Below are 21,773 nucleotides of genomic sequence, written 5' to 3'. Positions count from 1 at the left end.
TAAATTATGTATATGTTTATGTTGAATACTGGTACATGCTGAGGTCAGATAGCTGGATCCCCCCGGAACTGGGGTTACAGGACGTTGTGAGCCGCTTGACCTGGGTGCTTGGAATTGAACTCCGCTCCTCTCTAGTACCTGCTTCTATCTACTGAGCTGTCTCTCCAGCCTGCCTAATTTATTTATTTAATGTCAGAGGGCCCGACCTTTAGTGGACGCTCTGTAAAGGTGTGAAGAGTGAATAAACAATGCATTCAGAAGGGTTTGGGCTGGACCACTGCAGCCTTCGAGGAAAGATCAGGTGGAGAATGAGCTCAAGGCTAGGGGTCAGCAGGACGTGGTGGTTCACATCTGTAATTCCAACACTCCGGAGGTTGAGGTAGTATAGCCGTGACTGGTCTCCAGTATGAATTCCGCCTCAAAACAAACCGAACCAAAAAACAAAAAGTTTCAGGTGCCGTAGGTTGAAGAAGAGGTTACTCGGCGAGGTAGCTGTGGATAGGGAAGTCGCGCTGTGTAACTCTGGGCAGGTTCCAGTGAATGAGGTGGGTGGGGGCGCGTCCTGGGGGGCCGGGTCCTCATGGGGGCGGAGATTGGGCTGGGGGCGGAGACTTTGTTGATTCTGGGTGAATGTGGACGGGGTCAACAAGGGTGGGGCCTTCTCGAGTCGTGGCCAATAGGGAGCACGGGTAAGGCTGAAGGCGTGACCAAGTGAGGGATGAGTAAAAGTGAGAGACAGGCTTAAGGCAGGGGGCAGAGTCTGGCTGGGGCGGGGTTGGGACCAGACCAATCAAGGAGCAAGATAATCTTGTGGGGGTGGTGCCAGGCCAGGCCAGACTCTCCCGCTGTCCCGGGTCCTGGAGCTCTCCAGGCCGGGCACGTCTGTCACTGCTCTGATCACTCTTCTGCCTGCCAGGCCACTGCTCATGTAAGAACGTGTAAGAGGCTGGGGCAAGACTGAGGTTATTGAGCTCCTGGTTCTGCTCTCCGGACAAGGCGCTTTCTGGGGATCTGGCGAGCTCAGCTCCCAGGTCAAGTAGGTGCCAGAGCACTGCGCTGTGTCTCCAGCAGTTCTGAGGGTGAGCGGAGCAGCGGGGCCTGCGCATGTATGCGTGTTTGAATAGCTTTGTGTGGGTGCGCGCTTGTGTGCACCTGAGTGTGCGTGTGGGGAGTTGCTGCAGGGAGCTGAGTGCCTGTGCAAAGTTCTCTGCTGCGTGTACAAGGGCTGTCCTGTGTGGGAGTGGGGTACAAGTGAAACCTCCAGAAGGGTGCACGTGTCAGGGTATCATGGAGGAAAATGAAAGGGAGGGCAGGAACAAAAATGCTGGGGAGTGGGCATAGGGCAGGATGTCCGCGGCAAGTCATGGGGAGAATGTGTGAGGACAATCGTGGGAATGTAAGAATTGCAAATGCGTGTGCCTGCTTGAGTGGGTGGCATCGAGGGTGCCTCTGAAAGAGTGGGGATGGGGAGATCGCATGAAGTGTTGCTTGCTCTGAGGGCTGAATGTTGGGGTGCTGGGGAGTGAACGGGTACCTAGTCTGGGTTAGCTGATAATCCTATCAGTTTCTTACTTTGAGGGCTGGGGCTGCCTGACACCTGGTAGGCAGTGCCTATGTTTCGTATGAAGGGAACTGACGCCTCACCAGAAACTCTTTATTTCCAGCTTCTGTGTTCCCTCTGCCTGGGTGGTTTCTGAGTTTGAACATGGTGCAGAAATACCAGTCTCCTGTCCGGGTATACAAGTATCCATTCGAGCTGGTCATGGCGGTGAGTGACCCCTGGCTCCTGGGCCCCTCTTGTGACTAGAGGTCAATGGTGGGAAAGAAAGAGGACATTTCAGGCTATGAAATGGGGAAAAAATTTTACTGAACTTTCCAGCTGCCCTGACTTCCTGACTTCTTTGCCTGGCCACCCCCTCAACCCCTGTCAGGCCTCTTGGAACCCTGCCAAGCAGATAAAGCACAAGATCTAGAGTGATGGCGTGTGCTGTAGTCCTTGCATTCAAAGGCTGAAGCAGGAGGAGCAGGAGTTCAAAGCCATCCTGGGCTACGTAGAAACAGAAAGAAGGGATGGAGATGCGGCCGTCCAGTGTAAGCGTGTATATGAGTGTCTTGTACCAGGCAGTTGCGTGCCTAGGCATGACCACGGATCCTTGGCCTTCTGGATCAGGTCTTTGCACTGAGGCCAGAGTTAGAACACTCTTGGATTCCACTCTGGCTTCCACCACTCTGCATCCTGGAGCTTCAGTCTCTCCTTGGGGAAATGGGGACAGTGCTGTGGACTTGAGGTAGACAGTAATAGATGTGACTGGTGTCCCAGAAGCCACACGAGGTATAGAGCTGGAGGAGAAGCACAGTAGTGAGTGCTTGCAGAGCATGCAGAAGGCTCTGAGTTCCATGCCTAGCATATATATACACACTCACATACAGACACACACACACACACACACACACACACACACACACACACTGGGGTAGTGAGAGGATAAGGTTTTATAAATGCATATTGAAATGTGTCCAACCTGTGGCCCATGGCTACATGTGTCCCAGGATAGCTATGCATGTGGCCCTTATATGCTAAAGCATCATACCAGTGTCAAAAAGTTAGACACCCCGCTAGTGTTTAAAACACCAACGTCTCCCCACTTTGCTGCACCCCACCGCCAACCCCAGCTTTCTTTTCAAGATCCCGTCTCAGCTAGGGCATCTGCACATGTGTCCTGTCTGATCCAACTCTAGGAGGCCACACACTTGTGTTTTTCTAGCAGTGGAAGGTAAAGGCCTACAGAAGGCATCGTTGCACATGGCTGGTTCCCAGGACAGTGATGCTGACAAGCCGGGGAGCCTGGGAGCAGGTGACCCCACTCCTCATCTTCTGCTGCCTATCTTTAAAACTGGGATCCCTGCTTTCCCGATCATGGTGATGGGCTGTTTGAACTGGTATCTGCAGCTCCTACAGCGGGCTCTGATGGAGAGGAAATGAGCCGTGAACTCTGGCTCTCACCGCGGCTCTCGTGCAGGCAGACTGTGGGTTCCCTTTCTTTGCCGTGGGGCTGTGACTCCAGAGGGGGAGGCTGAAATTGGCCACTTTGGTCAGAAGCACAGGCTACTTTTTGCCTCACTCTAGAATAAGGTTGTCATGGTGATTAACAGTGTGTGTGTGCGTGTATGTGTGTGTATGTGTGTATATATGTGTGTGTAGTTGTGTGTGTATGTATATGTGTATATATATGTGTGTGTGTATGTGTGTGTAGGTATGTTTGTGTATGTACGTGTGTATGTATGTATATATGTGTGTGCATGTATGTGTGTATGAATGTATGTGTATGAACGTATGTGTGTGTATGTGTGTGCATGTGTATATGTATGTATGTGTCTATGCATGTGTGTGAATGTATGCCTGTGTGTATGTGTGTGTATGTACGTGTGTGTGTGTGTGTGTGTGTGTGTGTGTGTGTGCATGCGCGTTGGTCTCAGTACACAGCTTACTTCATACCAAGCAGATGAGGAATACCAGAGGGTGTGCCTCAGTCTGCGGAGTGTTCTCTCAGCGTGAACAAAGCCCTGGGTTCGGTCCTCTGCACCTCGTCGTTTCATACGGTGATGCGCCACCATAATCCCAGGCCAGAGGTTTAGAGGTAGGAGGCTGCTTACCCTCAGTTTGTCATGATTTCAAGGCTAGCCTGAGCTACTTGAGACCCTGTATAAAAGAGAAAGGCTCATGAGATGGTTCACTGGGTAAAGGTCTTCGAGCCTGATCACCCGAGTTCCATTCCTGGCACCCAAGTGATGGGAGAGAATAGATTTCCACAAATTGTCCCCTGACCTCCACATGCACTGCCTCCCAGATAAACAAACAAACAAATAAATAACGGTAGTTTAAACACTTAGAAAAATCTTAGGAAGGGGAGGGGAAATGGTTAGGTAACTAAGTAACTAGTGGTCCTGGCTACTCACATTTCCTCAGCTTCTGAGCCCATTCATTCATTGAGTAGAAGAGAGAGTTTGTCCTCTCCTAGGATTGTTTCAAAACCCTTTCAGCCATGAAGCCAAGACACAGGTCGGTAGGGTGGAAAGTGACTTACCGTGTGGGCTTAATAAATGTTAGTTCAGCCGAGCAGTGGCACATCCTTTAATCCCTGCACTCAGAAAGCAGAGGCAGGCGGATCTCTGAGTTTGAGGCCAGCCTGGTCTACAGAGTGAGTTCCAGGATGGCTACACAGAGAAACCCTGTCTCAAGAAACAAACAAAAAATGTAAACTTAATTTACCATGTATAGGTTATAAAAAATATTCACAGTTGGGTGTGGTGGCACATGCCTAGAACCTTAGCAGTAGGTGGGAAGACGGCAGAGGGATGAGGACTGGGAAATCAAAGTCATCGTAAGCTATGAGGCTGTCTTAAGCCCTCATCCTCCAGCCCTAATTGAAAAAGAAGAGGAAGGAGGAGGAAGAGGAGGGGAAGGAGAAGGGGAGGGGCGGGGGAGGAGAAGGAGGAGAAAAAGAAAGGAGGAGGAAGAGAAAGAGGAAGAAGAAGAGGAGGAGGAGGAAGAGGAGGAGGAGGAGAAAAAGAAAGGAGGAGGAAGAGGAAGAGGAAGAAGAAGAGGAGGAGGAGGAAGAGGAGGAGGAGGAGGAGAAAAAGAAAGGAGGAGGAAGAGGAAGAGGAAGAAGAAGAGGAGGAGGAGGAAGAGGAGGAGGAGGAGGAGAAAAAGAAAGGAGGAGGAAGAGGAAGAGGAAGAAGAAGAGGAGGAGGAGGAGGAGAAAAAGAAAGGAGGAGGAAGAGAAAGAGGAGGAGGAGGAGGAGGAGGAGGAGGAGGAGGAGGAGGAGGAGGAGGAGGAGGAGGAGAGGTTTATCTCTGAGTTGGAGGGCATCCTGGTCTCCACAAAAAAGACCCTGTCTCAAAAACCAAACCAAACCAAACCAACCAACCAAACAAACAAGCAAACAAATTAAATAGTAAATTGCATTGAGTTATCTTCAAAGTGTTCTCTAGAGGGCGGGTCACAGCCTCCTCCTCTCTTCCGTCCCGTTCTTGTCTGTGTCCAGATCCTGTAGCTTCACCACAGACAAAGACTCTTTGCTGACTGTTGACAAAACACTATTGTCCCTCAAATAGCCACATAACTACACAGAATTTGTGGCTTTGGAGGCACAAAGGGGTTTTTCTGCCCTTAATGCCCTTCTTTGTTCCTCAGCTGATGCTTGCCCTCAGCGTGGGCTCCAGGCTGGACCACTGGGGATGAGCTGCTGGCCTTTTGGTTTGTGTTTGACAGAAGTGTCTGGAGAATTGGATCAACCATCATGCTTCAAAAGCCCACCAGCAGAAACTGAAAGGCTTCTCAGATTTACCGATTGACTTCTGAAACTTTTTAAAGGTTCCTTTTTTTTCCCTTTAGTTATGTGTATGTAGGTATGCCTTCATGAGTTTATGTGCATGTAGACAGCCACCAAGGCCAGATCATATGGGAACTGAAGTCACAAGTGGTTGGTTCTGAGCCATCTGATGTGTGTTCTGGGAACCAAACCCTGGTCCTCTCTGGAAGAGCAGTAAGTGCCTTTAGCCTCAGCCATCTCTCCAGCAAGATTTCTAAAATTTTTTTTTTTTTGGTTCTTTTTTTCGGAGCTGGGGACTGAACCCAGGGCCTTGCGCTTCCTAGGTAAGCACTCTACCACTGAGCTAAATCCCCAGCCCCTTCTAAAATTTTTATTACACTATTTCAGAGAGTGAAAGAGATAATAAGATACAGATAGATAGATAGATAGATAGATAGATGGATGGATGGATGGATAGATAGATAGATAGATAGATAGATAGATAGATAGATAGATGACAGACAGACATCTCCAGTCAGAGGATAACTGTCTGGACTCAGTTTTCTTTTACCATGTGAGTTCTGGGAACTGAACTCAGGTCTTCAGTCTTACCACAAACACCTTCATCCACTGAGCCACCTCACTGGCCCAACTGATTGGTGTTTATTTTGAGACGGGATTTCACTCCTTAGCTCAGACTGGCTTGGAACGCACAACAATCTTCCTTGTTAGCCTCCTAACTGTGAAAACTATTTTAAAGATTTGAGCCAAGGAAATGGCTCAGCTTGCTGTGTGTCCACGAGGCAGGGAGTGGGGCTCCCCAGCACACTTAAACAAGCTGGGTGCAATCGTGTGCATCTCTAAGGCTCAGGATCGGGGTACAGAGAAGGACAGAGCTTCAGGACTCACTGGTCGGTCAGCCTAGTAGAGATGTGCTGAGCTGCAGGATTAGTGAACAACTGTACCTCAAAAATAAGATAGAGAGGGCTGGGGATTTAGCTCAGTGGTAGAGCGCTTACCTAGGAAGCGCAAGGCCCTGCGTTCGGTCCCCAGCTCCGGAAAAAAAAAAAAGAACAAAAAAATAAGATAGAGAGAGGGAAGGAGGCATGGTATCAGCTTCTGATGTCCACACTTGAACATTTCGGAGCATTACCTACACACACACACGCGCACACACACATGCACGCACGCACGCACGCACACACACACAGTGAGAGAGAGGAGTGGGGAGGGAAGAGAGAACTTCGTCTGTAGACCAGGCTAGCCTAGAACTCAGAGATCCACCTGCCTTTACCTCCTGAGTGCTGGGATTAAAGGCGTGAACCACCACTGCCTGGCTGAGTTTAGTTTTTTTTTAAAAAATATTTATTTATTTATTATACATAAGTACACTGTAGCTGTCTTCAGACACACCAGAAGAGGGATCGGATCTCATTACAGATGGTTGTGAGCCACCATGTGGTTGCTGGGAATTGAACTCAGGACCTCTGGAAGAGCAGTCGGTGCTCTTAGTCGCTGAGCCATCTCTCCAGCCCCGAGGTTAAATTTTTTTGTTTTTTTTCTTTTCTTTTCTTTTTTTTTTCGGAGCTGGGGACCGAACCCAGGGCCTTGCGCTCACTAGGCAAGTGCTCTACCGCTGAGCTAAATCCCCAACCCCTTGAGGTTAAATTTTTTAAACTGGGCATGGTGGCTCATGTACTTGGCAGTCTGAATCAGGAAGATTACAAATTCAAGCACAGCCCTGGCTACATAGTGTCCTGGAAAGGAAAAAGAAGGAGGGGGTTGGTGTGTGTTTGTGTTTGTATGTGTGTGGTATATGCACACACAGGATGGATACACACACACACACACACACACACACACACATGCTCATGTGTATGAGGTCAGAGGTTGATGTCAGGTGTCATGTTTCCTCATTCTCTACCTTTATTTCATTAAAAACCCTTCTGATACTTTCATTGTGGGGGTTGGGGACAAAGTCTTACTATGTAGACTTGGCTTGGCCCAGAACTTGCCATGTAAGCCAGCCTAACCTTAGACTCACAGAGAACTGCCTGCCTCTGCCTAACAGCACAATTCTGTGGAGTTCAGAGACACAACCTCCCTGGATCAGGAGGTACAGGTGGTTCTAACTCCTAACGTGGGTGCTGGGAACAGAACTGGGGTCTTCCAGAAATGCAGTACATGCCTTTAACCACTGAGCTATCTCTCTAACCCTTACAGGTTTTAAACCACATGTATTCTATAAATAGCAATGCAATTTATACAATGAACAATGATATAATAGAATGATCTGATAGTAGTTCTATGTGTATGAGTATTTTGCCTGCATGCACAGATATGTGCTCCACACGGATGCCTGGTGCCAAGGACCCCCTGGAGCTGGAGTTATGGACAGTTGTGAACCGCCATGTGGGTGCTGGGAATTGAACCCAGGTCCTCTGGAAGAGCAGCCAGTGCTTCTAACCACTGAGCCATCTCCCCAGCTCTTAACAGCCCTGATGAAAAAGGGAGGAATTTTGAGGCACCCTAGCTCCCGTTTCAAGCGAGTAGGCTGAGAGGGATAGAACAAGACACCGTCCTTTATTGGCGATAGTCTCTCACTGAAACTGAAGCTCGCTGCATTAAAATGTGGAGCTGGGGATGAAACCTGAGGCCTTGTGCTAGGTACTCACGCCATAACCGAGCCGTATCCCTAGCCACAGTCTGCTGCTTTTAACATTCTCATTCGAAATATCTTTAGCAAGACAAAACTCTCTCTGATTGGGATTTTGGCCTTATCAGCTACACTGAAGTTTTGGGACCCGGACCCCAGGGAACAAGCCTGTCACCCCAGGGACCCTCCAGGGACACGTCTATAATCTCTCTTGGGAAGTACATCTCCAATAGAGGCACACAGCCTGTTCCCCACTCCCTTCCCTGCCCCTGCAGGGAATCAGACCACAGGCTTGCCGTGAATGGCCCCACCCTCGAAAGGTACAGGAAGTTTCCCTCCTGTGCCCTGTTGACCTCCAGTGCTCTTCAGAGTCCCCACCATGCTTCCTGCCTCTGGAGCTGGTGCCTGACCTCTCTATAGAACCTCCCCCATATTGTGGCTGCTCTGGCCTGGAGTTAGTATTTCTTCTAGTAAATTCCTTATTCTTCAAGAATCCTTCTGAGCTCCCCTCCCCCGCCCCCCACACAAACCTAACACTATGTTTCTTTAACTTTTGCTGCCATCTCACTGAGTGTCAGTAACGCCCAGCACACAGCAGAACTTAGACTGGAATTTAGAAACTCCTACTCTGTATAGTGAGTTTACATCGTGGCCCTTGGTAAAACCCCCGGGGCCCAAATCTTGGTGGTGAGGCTTCAGAAATGCCCTCAATCCTTTCTTGTGTGACTACTGTCCCGGGGTGTCTGGGGCTCCAAATCTCCTTGGATCCCACCCATGTAAAGAGGAACGAGGGCCTGAAGCGGAATATTTTTAAGTAGTAGGCTTTCCACCGGTTGTAGAGACATGCTTCCGTCCTCCTGCAATTCAGTGTTAAAATATTTAAAGCCTTGGCCATGCTGTATTGATACACAGCGTGTAATTGAGCAATCGGATTGTTAATAAGGGGCCGGATACTCTTGCAGCCCGGGCCAAAAGCAGTTCCAGCAGAATGGTTGCCGTGGACATCCTTTGAATAAAGCAGCTGGGGCCTTATTTAAGTGAGATTAAATGAGTTCCCTGGGGTATCATTTGATCTGGTTGCTAACTGATGAAGGGAAGCAGTTCTGCCTTGGCGACGAGCTCTGATTTGGGGTATCCCAGTGCACTGCCTAGAGAACAGTCTCCCCGTGCCATAGGCCTTGTAGTGGAGGGGAGTGGAGCGGGTCCTCAGCCACCATTCCTGTCAGCGAGTACTAGCTCTGGAGTGTGTCATTTTTCTGGTGACTGCTTGATTCATTTTTTAAGGGTCTTTTTCATTAAGGAAGGTTCTGGAAGCTGGCGCTATGTCTATCCAACCATCCGGTTCTTTTTTTCTTCTTTGCGCGCGCGTGCGCGCGTGCGTGTGTGTGCCTGTGTGGATGTGGTGTCAGTGCACGAGTGTCTGGTACTCTCTGCCTTACTTCCTTGAGACGGGGTCTCTCCCAGCGAATCTCTCAGCAGCAGTGCTGTGTGTTGGGGATTACGGCTCAGACTCTCATGCTGATGCATTCTCACCCACTGAGCTTTCATGCCGTCCCTGTTTATCTCTCTTTCCCGTTTGTTTGTTTCAGACAGGGTTTCTCTGTGTCATCCTAGCGGGCCTGGAACTCTCTATGGGGCCCAGCCTGGCTGGCATCACACCCAGGGAGATCAGCCTGCCTCTGACTCCTGAGTGCTGGGACTAAACGTGTGCACACCACACCCCGTTCATTTATTTTAAGACTGGGGCTTGCTCTGGTGCTCTTGTCCGGCCTGGAACCCCCTATGAATACCGTGATAGCAGGATGGCCTTGAACTTGTGTCTGTCCTACTGCCTGTTTACTGATCGATGAGATCACAGCTATGTGGTACTATGTTAGAAAAAAATTTTTTATTAAAAAATCTATTTTATGTGTATGAGTGTTCTAACTGCATACATGTACGTGCACCACATGCATGCGTGGTGCCCGCAGAGGTCAGAAGAGGGTGTTCGATCTCCTGTAACTGGATGATTGTGAGCCACCATGCGGGAGCTGGGAGCCGAACCTTGATTCTCTGGAAGAGCAGTAAATGCCCATCAGCAGAACCATCTTTCCAGCTCCCTATCCGACACATTTGAAGTATTTTGGTGTCCCTCTTCCCCACCAGCAGGGCCTCATGCAGCCAAGGCTCAAAGGCTGTGGCTAAGACTGGCCTTGAATTCCTGACCCGCCTCCTAAGTGCTGGGACGGTATCTGTGTGCCACCAGCCAGCTTGGGTAGTTGTTGTGGTGACCAAAACAGACATAGAGACCTTGGTGCAGAAACCAAAACAAATACATCCAAGTAGCTGTTCCTGGTGCAGGGGCACACAGGACTCAGAGTTCACTGCCTCGGGCTGGGCTGCAGCTCCTTGGCAGGGCACTTGACGGAGCACACAGGAGGCTCCAGGCTCCAGGCTCCAACTTCAGCTCCATTAAACAAACAACAGCGACACAAAGCCCAAACAAAGCCCCACTCTGGCAACTATTTTAAGTCTCCTGTTGGTGACATTAGGGACAGATACATTGCTGGGCAACTGGCACCCCCAGAGGCCTCTCATGGCCCAACTGAGACTACCTGCAAAACACCTCTTGCTCCACCGCTGGGGACCCTCCTGGTTGCTTTGCCTACAGAGACATCCTAAGTATCGGAGGGAAGAAATCAGACTATGTTTTCCCTTTCGTGTTTGGTCTGTTTCATTCAGCACCATCCAAGTTGTATGGTGTGTGTTTGTATTTTGTTTAGGTTTGTGTGTGTGTGTGTGTGTGTGTGTGTGTGTGTGTGTCTGTGTGTGTGTGTGTGTAGCCATCATGCTATGGTGTAGGTATGAGAAGACAACTTTTGAGTGAACTCTTCTCACTGAACCTGCACTCTATTTTTTTTTTTTTTTTTTTTTTTTTTTCCGGAGCTGGGGATCGAACCCAGGGCCTTGCGCTTCCTAGGTAAGCGCTCTACCACTGAGCTAAATCCCCAACCCCTTTTTTTTTTATATATAAGTACACTGTAGCTGTTCAGACACACCAGAAGAGGGCATCAGATCTCATTACAGATGGTTGTGAGCCACCATGTGGTTGCTGGGATTTGAACTCAGGACCTCTGGAAGAGCAGTCGGTGCTCTTAACCACTGAGCCATCTCTCCAGCCCTATTTTTTTTTTCTCTTTTAAATGACTAAGTGGTAGTCCATTATCTGGAGGAACCACACTATTAACAGATTTGTCTATCTTTTGGTAACTGGCAATGTTTCCGCTCTGAACACCCAAGTGCAAACACTTATCAAATCCCTGTGGCACTGCGGGAATATTCACTTTTTAAAGACAGGCTCTCTCTGTGTAGCCTGGCTGTCCTGGAAATTGCTATATAAACTAGACTGGCCTTGAACTTACAGAGATCTGCTTGGCTCTTCTTCCCAAGTGCTGGGATCAAAGTCATAAAGTCATGCACAACCACACACTCACACCCCCCCACTTACACACACACACACACACACACACACACACACACACACACACACACACACCTTTTGTCATATTGGGATTGGGTTTCTTGTAGCCCAGGCTCTCTCTCTGTTCTTGAATTTACTATGTAGCTGAGAGTGACCTTGAGCTACTGGTCCTCCTGCCTCTGCTTTCTTGGGGCTGTAATTACTGGTGTGTACCACTGTGTGTGTTTTTATACAATGCTCAGGATGGAACCAGCGATCTGTGCATGCTAAGCAAGCCCTCTACCTAGTCAACACCCATAGTCCACAGGCCCCACAGGCCGCCCTGTGTGTGTGTGTGTGTGTGTGTGTGTGTGTGTGTGTGTGTACACACATAACTGTGGGTGCCCATGGGGCCAGAGGCATTGGATCCCTCAGAACTGGAGTTGCAGGCAGGTGTGAGCTAGCAAACCTGAATGTTGTGAAGCAGACTTAAGTTCCCTGGAAGAGCATCAGGAGGCTGTCTTTGCAGCTCAGACAACACATTAATAACTCTCCGGCCTCTCAGTAGGCCGTCACTGGAGACCAAGTAGAACTCATTCAACACGTGTCCTCTGTGGAAGAGGAGGGTATTACAGTCAGACCACAGTTAGGGAGACGTCGTCGTATCTGAACTCTGCTGCCTGGAGGCAGGCAAGAACAGCCGAGAATGCCAGGTTGCCAAGCTCCAGGCTTCCTTCTCTGCCTGCTGAGGGTGTCAATCTCCTTCTGCAAGATGGGGTACCCCATAAGATGTGGCCTTGCAGGGACAGGCTCTGGGGGACCCATAAGATGTGGCTTCTGTGACAGGTTCCGGCCCTTGGAGCTGCTCTCTTTCTGAGAAGGCAAGCCTGGTTGTCCACCCCCACCCTACCCACCCTACCCCCTGCTACCTGGCAAAGGGACTGTAACTGGATTCTTCTGTGGCCCCGTGACCCCAGAATACCCCACATACCTATTTGGTTTGGACAGACTCAGGCTTTCTTAGTGGGTAGCCTGGCCAAGGATGGGGACATGAGCTGGTAGTTGAGGCCCTTTGGCAGGGACAGAGGCTGTGTGAGCAGATTTGTGGCATAGGCAGGTCCTGTGAGCCACTGCTTGCTAGGACATCCTGTTAAGGGAAGGGCCCTTCAGCCTCAGAATCTAGACTGGTGTCTCTCCCAGTGCAGGGCAGCAGTGCCTGAAAGCTTTTCAAGGCTCAGTCATGCCTAGAAGGGGAAGATGACCAACAGAACGATTCTCCAACGCAAAACAAAGCCACAGTTTAAGAAAAAATGAACGTGTGCCTGGGGAGTGGCTTCATCGATGGAGTGGCCACCTCACACACACAGGGTCCTGGGTTCAGTCCCCAGCACTGTTAGATCAGAATTGGTGATGCACACCTGTGATCCCAGGATATGGGAAGTGGAGACCGGGAGATCAGAAGTTCAAGGGGTCGTCCTTGGCTACAGACAGAGTTTGAGCTCAGCCTGGGCAGCACCAGGCCTTGTCTTAAAACAATCAAAAGATACAGAATGTGTCCAAAGCGGGTGGGGGTGGGGAGAAAGAGAAGCAGCAGCAACAACAAAGAACAAAACATAAAAAGGTGTCACCTTTGAAAGGTGTCAACAAATGCCACCTCCTTCAGGCTGTCCTCAGCACTGCCACCTGGACACGTGACAAGAGTTTACCTTGGGGGGGTGGGATTGCCCATGTACAACCGTGGTAGTGTGTATAACACGAGCACACGGGGTATGTTGTAGGCTCCAGGTCCTTGGGAAGACCTGTGTATGTGACCATTTGGCTTGAGGGGTAACGTGATACAAGAACCAAGGACCCATTCTCTGGCTGCTGGGGGGTCAGATGCCCGCTTTTCTCCTCAAAAGCCATGCGATTGTGGGCAAGTGGCTCGGCCTCTCAGAACTTTGATTTCTCCACAGTCACATACCGACTTCCTACTTTGTTGAATTGTTGGAAGGGGCTGTGTGAAATGCTGGGAATGTTCCATGCTGACCCTCTGACTGACTTAGTGCTCACTGTTCTTGTTGAGATGGTAACAGGAAGGCTGACTTGGGCCTCACCACTGGGAGCTCAGTCACGCTTTCCTGGGAAATGTTCTAGACCACATTCTAGAACATTCTCCTGTTAGAAGCCAAGGGCCCTCTTGGTTCTTGTTCTGGTGTGGGAAGGAACAGCTCATCTTTCTGCAGTGGGAGTAGGCAGCCTGTTTTCCTGGCTTCAGGACTGGAATATGAAATATGAGAGGCAGGAGAGTGGCTCAGATGTGGAGTCCTCTCCACTAGGCCAGTCCCCTGCCTTTGTCTGCCTCGCCTGGCCCCCACTAGCACATCTGTAAAGGGGGAACACCAGGAAGATGTGATGGGAACACCTAGCCCCCATACCATGATCCCTTGTGGCTAGTCTCAGCAGTGCCCAGGGCTACTTGGTGGCCACTGTCTTCTACCCTGTAAGTATCTTTGGGTCATCTCTCTGAGGCCTCTGGGTAAAGATGAAGCCCTGTCTTTTACAGTTGTAGAAAGCCATCTGCTTCCAGCCAGCATCCCCCAAGCTTGTTATCTGGGGTCCTCGGATGGAACTCTCCCAATGGGAAGCAGGCTGTCCATTGGCTGTGGTGCTAAGCTTGTGACCTATCTTCTCTTCCTGGGTGCCATTCAGGTGGGACCACGGCATGATGATATGGGTCCCCTGACTGCAAATTGTCATTTCTTCACCAAAGGTGGGGCTGGGGAAGGAGCTGAGGACTTGTGGGGGAAGCAGGCCATGATAAGACCCACCCCCCCCATGTCTGTCATTGGGGATGTTGATTAGAGCTGTCAAGGAAATGAATGGACCAAATGGAGAGGGGGCAGCATGTGCCCTGCATGAATCCCTGGAAGAAGGGTAGCTCCTTCCAGAAATTCCCAGTGACTCATACCTCTGGCTCTTCTCCGTCTTTGAATAGATAAGCTTTTCAAGCATGGAATAGCAGGTGCAAGGGCCGGTGGCAGGACAAGCCGGATGCGTTCCAGAACTAGCAAGGCTAGTGCGGCTGGAACAGGATGGGGGGCCGGTGTGGGAGGTGGGTCGGTGGCCAAAGGAGTTGGAGGCCAAAGTAAGGAGTGTGAGGTTGGATAGTGTGTGTGTGTGTGTGTGTGTGTGTGTGTGTGTGCGTGTGCGTGTGCGTGTGCATATGAATGAAAGTCACAGAGAGATACAAATAGACAGACACACAGAGTCTGTCTTTGCATGTGTGCAGTTACATATGTAGAGGTCAACCTCAGGCCTTTTTCCACAGGTGATGTTTACTTCCTTTCTGAGGCAGGGTCTCTCACTGGCCTGGAACGTACCAGGCTGACTGGCCACTAAGCTCCAGGGACCCACCTGTCTCCACCTCCCGTCTTTCAAACCTTGCGCGGCTGACGAGCATGCGCCATCTTGCCCGGCTTCTTGATTGACTAAAGTCAATCCTTGTGCTTCTAAGATGAGTGCTTTACTCACCGGGAGGCACCCAGCTCAGGGCTTGCCCCTTTGTCTACTTATTTCACTAGCGTGGGCGGGGACTTAACGGTAGTCCGAGGGAGAGGGTGGTGCTGCCCTGGCTTGGCAGGGATTGAGAGGCTCAGAGCAGAAAAGGGAAAGACAGAGCTGGAAAGGCCCTGGTACAATGCCTGGCTCTGTTTCTGCACCTCCCACAGGAACAGATGCTGAGCAAGGGGTTCCCGGAGGAGAGCTGGGGCTGGGTCCACTGGCTTCGAGTCCAAATTTATCATCTCGTTCTGTGTGACCTGGGCGAATCATGGAGTCTGTGAGCTCCAGCTTCCTATTTAGTCAAAAGAGGGCACCATCCCAAGGTGGTGAAGACGAGAGCTTGCAGCTGAGGAGCACAGTCCAGACTTGCCATGGTGACAAAGTTGCTTGATTCTCCATCAGTGACATCCTTGACAATCTCTGGCGATGCAGGAATGTAACTGCTGCATTCTAGACGTGCACACGGAGGCCCTGAGAAGGCTTCTCCAAAGCCCCCTAGTTAGGAAGCAGCAGAAACCGGGTCTGCCTGACCAGATCGCGCACCAGCTACTCTCTGCCCACTTCCCAAGTGCTACATCTGTTACTGTCGAGAGAGTTCCTTCCCTGGGGTGGTAGAAATAAAATCTACCACCAAAGTACCATTCCACCAAATTTCCACGTCGGGAACCGATGAGTTCATAGGGTTTGCTTACAGAGCACGGGTGACGGATCGCTTCTAGGGGTGTGCGTGACCCAAAGACCCTGCACCGGAAGGTGGTTCTGCAGCGAGGATGAAGGCTTCCCTGTAGCGGCATAGATGGAGCAATTCTTTCAGTTAAGCTATGCACACCGTGTTCTAGCACCACCGGAGACCATCAAGGCCACATGTGCTTAGGACAGAATTGCATGCAAGTGGCAGAGGAGGGACTGAATTCTCAGGTAAGAATCCAGTGATTCTCCCCACCATGCTCCATGGGGAGTGTCAGGAGCTTATTAGCCTGATGGCGGTTCTTGCTAGCAGGCTCAGCTGAGTGGATGAAGATGGTGTTTGCTTTGTTCGGGGGATGGTGCCCTACAGCAGCTACCCAGAGGGGAAGTGGCCTCTAGGCCAGTTCCACCCTCCCTCCTACATTTGGCACCTGACAAGGAGCCAGCTTGTCCTATCTTCCCGGGCTATCACTGGGGTCTGGACACCACCAGTCTACTCAGGAATGAAGGTATTTCAGGCCTAGAGAAAGGAAAGGAAGGGTCTTGTTGGACCTGCTGGGAGCAGGTGGCTGCCCAGGGCCCCAGCAGGCTCTTATACCATCTGCTCTGCCACACTGCTTAGAAGGGGAAAGGTCTGTCCTTGGGGTGGGATGACAGACAAGAGTTCTCAGGGGTCTCCCTCAGCAACCCTTCTGGTCACTTGGGGCTGTTAGAGTCCGAGCCTGGGATTCAGTGGCTCTAACAGACTAGGTTCAGCCATTCATCCTCAATGAGTGAGTAGAGAGAAATGTAGTAGTGAAAAGCGGAGAAAAGAGATTTAGTCACTGTGGCTCCTCCTGGAAGAACAATTAAAGTGGCCCAGTGAGTGCTGTCCCCGCCCCCTCACGTCTGTCTGTGTCTTGAGATGAAGTTTGGATTTAAATAGAAGGTAAGAGGTCTGGGTAGTCAAGCACTCCCCACCAAGGTGTGGCCCCACACATCACTGACCCATCCCTGTCTGGGCTCCAGTCTCTTCTACAAAGTGTTCTAACAGCTTGTTAGAGCTGTGTGACATCTCTTCCTTGGAGACAAGCTGCCCCTTTGGCTGGCACCAGGCTTCAGCCTTTCACTTCTCCTAGCATGAGGCTTCTGGGAAAATTCTAATTTTTTGAGGACCATCGTTGAAATAGCCAGAGAGAGGTACAAATATCTCTCTCTCTCTTTTTTTTCTTTTTTCTTTTTTTCGGAGCTGGGGACTGAACCCAGGGCCTTGCACTTGCTAGGCAAGCGCTCTACCACTGAGCTAAATCCCCAATCCCAGTATCTCTCTTTTTGAAAATGTTTCTTTTGTTCCTGAGATTATAATATATTATATTCCCCCTTCCCTTTCTTCCCTCCAAATCCTCTCATATACCCTCCCTTTTTCCATTTCGTCTTCCTGACTTCTTTTTTCATTAATTGTTTATACATACATACACACACATGCATATCATTCCTGAACATACAAATGCCATCTGCTCAGTCTGTAGACTTTTACTTGTATGTATGTTTTGAGGGCTGATCACTTGGTCAATACCAATCAGTGTGTTCATCCCTGGGGAGAACTGTTTCTCCTGCTCTCAGCGTTCCTTAGTTGCCGGTCATTCTTTGTATAGGGCTGAGGCCTCATGGCCTTTCCCCCCGTCACGCGTCTCTTTAGAATGTCTTCCTTCCTGCCAGGGTGAATATATACAGCAATCTCAGAAACCAGGAGTCCTCCCATTACGGGACATCATGTTTGCCTGAAGTCCAGCAGGACCATGTCTGCCCTCTACACTCCTGTGGAAGAATGGCTTCTTCAGCTTCTAGCACCTTTCTGTGCTTCCTGAGACCCCTTCTCCTTCAGGGCCAGGGCAATGTCTCCTTCCTGGAGCTGAAGGAACAGAGAGGACGTCACTGTCCTCAGATGTTGCCACTATTTTTGGAGTTTGTCTGAGACAGGCAGGTTGTGCCAGGCTAAGAGCCGACTCTGGTGGGGAGCAGTTAGACTGGATACAGAGTTGTCATCTCTGAACATTTGATCCTTAGCTTGGGGGTCCTCTCAGGCTATCTCTGTACTCAGAAAGAAGCACATCCAGTCCCAGGACCTGAAGTAGCTTTAGGGACAGCAGCCTCAGGGACACTCCTGATGGAGGGCTCCTTGTTGTAGCGGCCGACAACATTGATAAACCAAGATGAGGGGATCCCAACTGCTCTTCAGTAGCACCTAACATCACTTCAGCAGGGGGCACAGAGAGACTAAGTGCCCTGCCTGGTCACACAGCTCATACATGGTAGAAATGGCACCCAGGTAGAGAGGGAGTCACATCATGATTCACACAGTCATGCCATGGGATGGACACACACACACACACACACACACACACACACACACACACACACTGAAAATATACCATACTAGCCAGGTGGTACCTACCTAGAAGCTAGATCAGAAGTTAAAGGTCATCCTCTGTACACAGTGACTTCAAAGCTAGTCTGGGCCACGTGAGATTCTCCCTGAAAACAAAACAAACAAACAAAAACACCAGTGAAAGACTTGAGAGCAAGGCTGACAGCTTGCTTTGCACATATGAAGCAATGAGTACCATCTCCCCAAACCATTCATATGTATGAACTATGATAAACATATCCATGTATAAAACGAGTACCATATTTAAACTACATACATGTTTGTATGTAGAACATCCTATGTATCTCCACACACACTTATACAATTATAAATGTATAACAAATACACACAATTCCTCTACGCAGACTGTAAATACTTGCTGGCAATGTTTATAATTGATTTTCTATGTTTGTGTTCACATCCCCTTTGCATCGGATATTTGTCCACAATTAATTAATTAATTTCTGAAACTGGGTCTCATGTATCTGAGGCTAGCCTTGGACTTGCGAGGAAGGCCATCCTCCTGTCTTTCCTTTCCAAGGGCTGGTTCCTAATTATGAGCGTGCGCTTAAGGTTTTTCTTTTCTTTTTTTTTTAAAATGTATTTTATGGGTATTTGCGTTTTGCCTGTCTGTGTGTCTATGTGAGGTTGTCATATCCTGGAGTTACAGACAGTTGTGAGCTGCCATGTGTGTGTGCTGGGAATTGAACCTACTCCCTCTGGAAGAGCAGCCTGTGCTCTTAACTGCTGAGCCGTCTCTCTAGCCCCCTTGTTTTTCTTTTTCCTTTTTTATTCTGAGACAAAATGTTATTTGTAGCCTGGAACTCACAATGTAAAACAGGCAGGCCTCTGAGGTGCATGGTATGATTCTCAGAGAATTATTTTGATTTCCCCAGAGAATTTTATTGGTCCCCAGAGAATCAATAAAAATGCTATGTGGAAAAAGAAAAAGGGAAGAAAGTGGAAAGGGTTGGCAAATGATTTCAGCGGGTGAAGGGGCCGCTGCCAAGCTTGGTGATCTAGTTTGTCACTGGGACCAATATGGTGGGAAGAGAGATCCAGCATCCAATATGGTGGGAAGAGAGATCCAGCATCCAATATGGTGGGAAGAGAGATCCAGCATCCAATATGGTGGGAAGAGAGATCCGGCACCCTGCAGGTTGACTTCTGACTTCCACATACGTGCTGTGGTGCATGCTCTTCTCCTCAGGCGAATAAATAAACTCACAAGCTAAAAGCAAACGAACAGGCAGGTTTCGAGCTTTCCTTGCTTCTCCTGGATCTGCCTACTGAGCACTGGGATTATAGGTGTGTGTGAGACCATGCCTGGCTCGTTCTGTGTTTCGTCTTTTTTTTTCTTCTCTTTTTTCATTCTTGATTTAAACTTTCCTCATTTATTGTGTGTAGGAGTGTGATGTGTGCTATGCACAGGTCATCTAACCTGTTGGGACGTGCCTTTAATGGCTGGTCATGCTTTCTTCTTTAAAAAAAGATTTCAATATATTCGTGTGTGTGTGTGTGTGGGGGGGGGGATTTCAGGGATTCTTTATATAAGGCCACGTAGTCTATAAATAGAAAGAGTTTCTCTTCCTTTCAATCTAGATGCCTAGCTTGAACCTGAACTGTAGTTTTAAATAGAAGCAAGGAGAACTCACACACTGGAGTCTTATTTCTGACTTGAGGGGCAAAACATTCAGTCTCTCACCCCTGAGTGTGAGGTTACCCACGGGTTTTTCCTAGGTGGCTGACAGTTTATTGGCAACTTTCTTTAATCAGGAGGGGGTGTTGCATTTTATCAGGGTCTCTGTCTTCCTGTCTGTCTCTGTCTGTGTCTCTGTCTCTCTCCGACCCTCAGGGCAGCTGTGTGAGTTCATTTGATGCTCAGAAGTTAGCTCTCATTCATGTTGATGGCAGGCTTTTGTACGTGGTAACAGAAACATGCAGTTTGTTTGGAGAACCCTCATTCTCGTATTTTCTGGACACACACATAGGCATGAAATAGGGGACATTCCTTCTTACTGTGCACGTCTGAGGTCCCGTGCCCTTAGTGCGAATTTCCAGATTTCTCTGACTGCCCGAAGGTCACACTTCTCGAAGCCACCTCCTGGATGCTTACATCAGTGTTGGTGGTGCATTCCCGGTCTTGTGAGTGACGGAATAGCCCTTATTTTTCTGGAAACCCTTCTTTGTGGGACCTGTTCTGTTTGACCCAGGTTGGAAAAAAGGGCTCAGGTACTTTTCTGAGAAAAACAATATATCGAGGTTAGGAACTGGGCCTAACTCAGGCCCAGGCCGTCATCCCCGCCACTGAGAAGGCTGCAAGGTGGTTTTGTACTGCAGAATGAGTTCAAGAAGGACAAGTTGGTCAATTTAGGGAGACCCTGTCCCGAAATACAAAGTAAAGCCGGCTGAATGAAGATGTAGCTCAATATTAGAGTGCTCGCCTGGTTGGGTTCAGTCCCAATACCACCAAAATAAGTAAATGAAAAAAATTTAAAATGTCTCGGATGGGGTCTTGTATCACTGTTCTGAAAAGAGGCCAAGATGTGTGTGCTGTCCTCGTGGCTGGGTACCTCTGTCTAGGGGCAGTCTCTTTCAGGAACGAACCCCCTCCTCACCGTCTCTTTGTCCACAGGCCTACGAGAAGCGCTTCCCCACCTGTCCACTTATCCCAGTCTTTCTGGGTAGTGAAGTCCTGAGCGAGTGTCGAAGCGCAGATGGGGCGGTGCACACCGTAGAGCGGAGCTGCAGGCTGCGAGTGGATGCCCCACGGCTGCTGCGGAAGGTGCGCACGGGGCCGGGGTCCCGGTGTGCACCGTGTGAATGGGTCCACTTGGGGTGGAATGGGGACGCCAGAACCTTGAGATCTGGTAGGGCTAGCAGCTAGGGACTCAGTTCAGGGTCTGGGAACCAAAGCTAGATGCAAACCTGGGGACATGGAGTGGGGCGCGGGTCTATGGGTTTGGACCACGACTGAATGGAGGAGGTGGCTGGGTGGTGGAAATGACTGGGTGGCGGTGTTGCACGGGGATTGGGAAGAGGGCCAGGGCAGAATGTCTGGTTGCAGGACAAAGGACACTCGATGGTTTCAAGTGGGTTTATGGGTATGTGGGTAGGTGGGTGGAGCATTCTTGGCTTGACTGTGGCAGTACAAAGCACTGAGGGTCTTCAGGGTGTGGGTTATTTGGATAAGCCTGAGTGTCCACCCAAGGGATCTGGGTTCTGGGCCAGTATGGGTGGTGGTGGGAGTTGTCCCACTCAAGCTGAGTGTCTCTTGTTAGGCTGAGGGGCAGAGGAAGCAAGGTGTCTGTTTCTAAATTGGGGAATGACACAGGCCAAGCTAGGGGTGACAGGAGATGGAACTCGAAGTACCAGCTAAGAGGCGACCCAGGCTGCGTGGGAACAGGAGTGGGAACCAGGGGTCTGGGTGACCTTATGCTATTTCCTCTTGCTTGGGCTCCTCCTTCGCAGATCGCTGGTGTGGAGCACGTGGTCTTCATTCAGAGAAATGTCCTGAACTGGAGAGAGAGAACGCTGCTTATAGATGCTCACAATGAGACGTTTGCGAGCCGAGTGACGGTGAAGGAACACTGCCGCTACACGGTGAGCCTGCCGGGCCTCCTCATGGTCTTGATGCTATCCCAGGGCCTGTGTGCCCCTCCCCTTTCCCTGTGTCTTCTTGACTCCTCACTAGTGGGTTTTATTCCCCCTCCTTTTTTAGACCTAGT

The 21,773-nt window shown here is 49.8% G+C and overlaps 1 protein-coding gene across 2 annotated transcripts in view; it reads left to right on the top strand.

Moving 5' to 3' along the window:
* Window positions 1-847: 847 nt before the first annotated feature.
* Sec14l5 (SEC14-like lipid binding 5) overlaps window positions 848-21,773 on the top strand; it is a 41,224-nt gene continuing 20,298 nt past the window's right edge. Inside the window, exons 1-4 of one of the 2 annotated variants that reach the window (XM_087570129.1) lie at window positions 848-1,079; window positions 1,665-1,768; window positions 20,681-20,830; window positions 21,517-21,648. In XM_087570129.1, the coding sequence (XP_087426255.1) occupies window positions 1,706-1,768; window positions 20,681-20,830; window positions 21,517-21,648 (345 nt within the window). In that variant the 5' untranslated portion in view covers window positions 848-1,079; window positions 1,665-1,705. 2 annotated transcript variants of the gene reach the window in all.

This window comes from Rattus norvegicus, chromosome 10 (assembly GCF_021556685.1).
Source record: "Rattus norvegicus strain SHRSP/BbbUtx chromosome 10, alternate assembly SHRSP_T2T, whole genome shotgun sequence".
NCBI lineage: Eukaryota > Metazoa > Chordata > Mammalia > Rodentia > Muridae > Rattus > Rattus norvegicus.
This window is presented reverse-complemented; position numbering and strand designations above follow the sequence as displayed.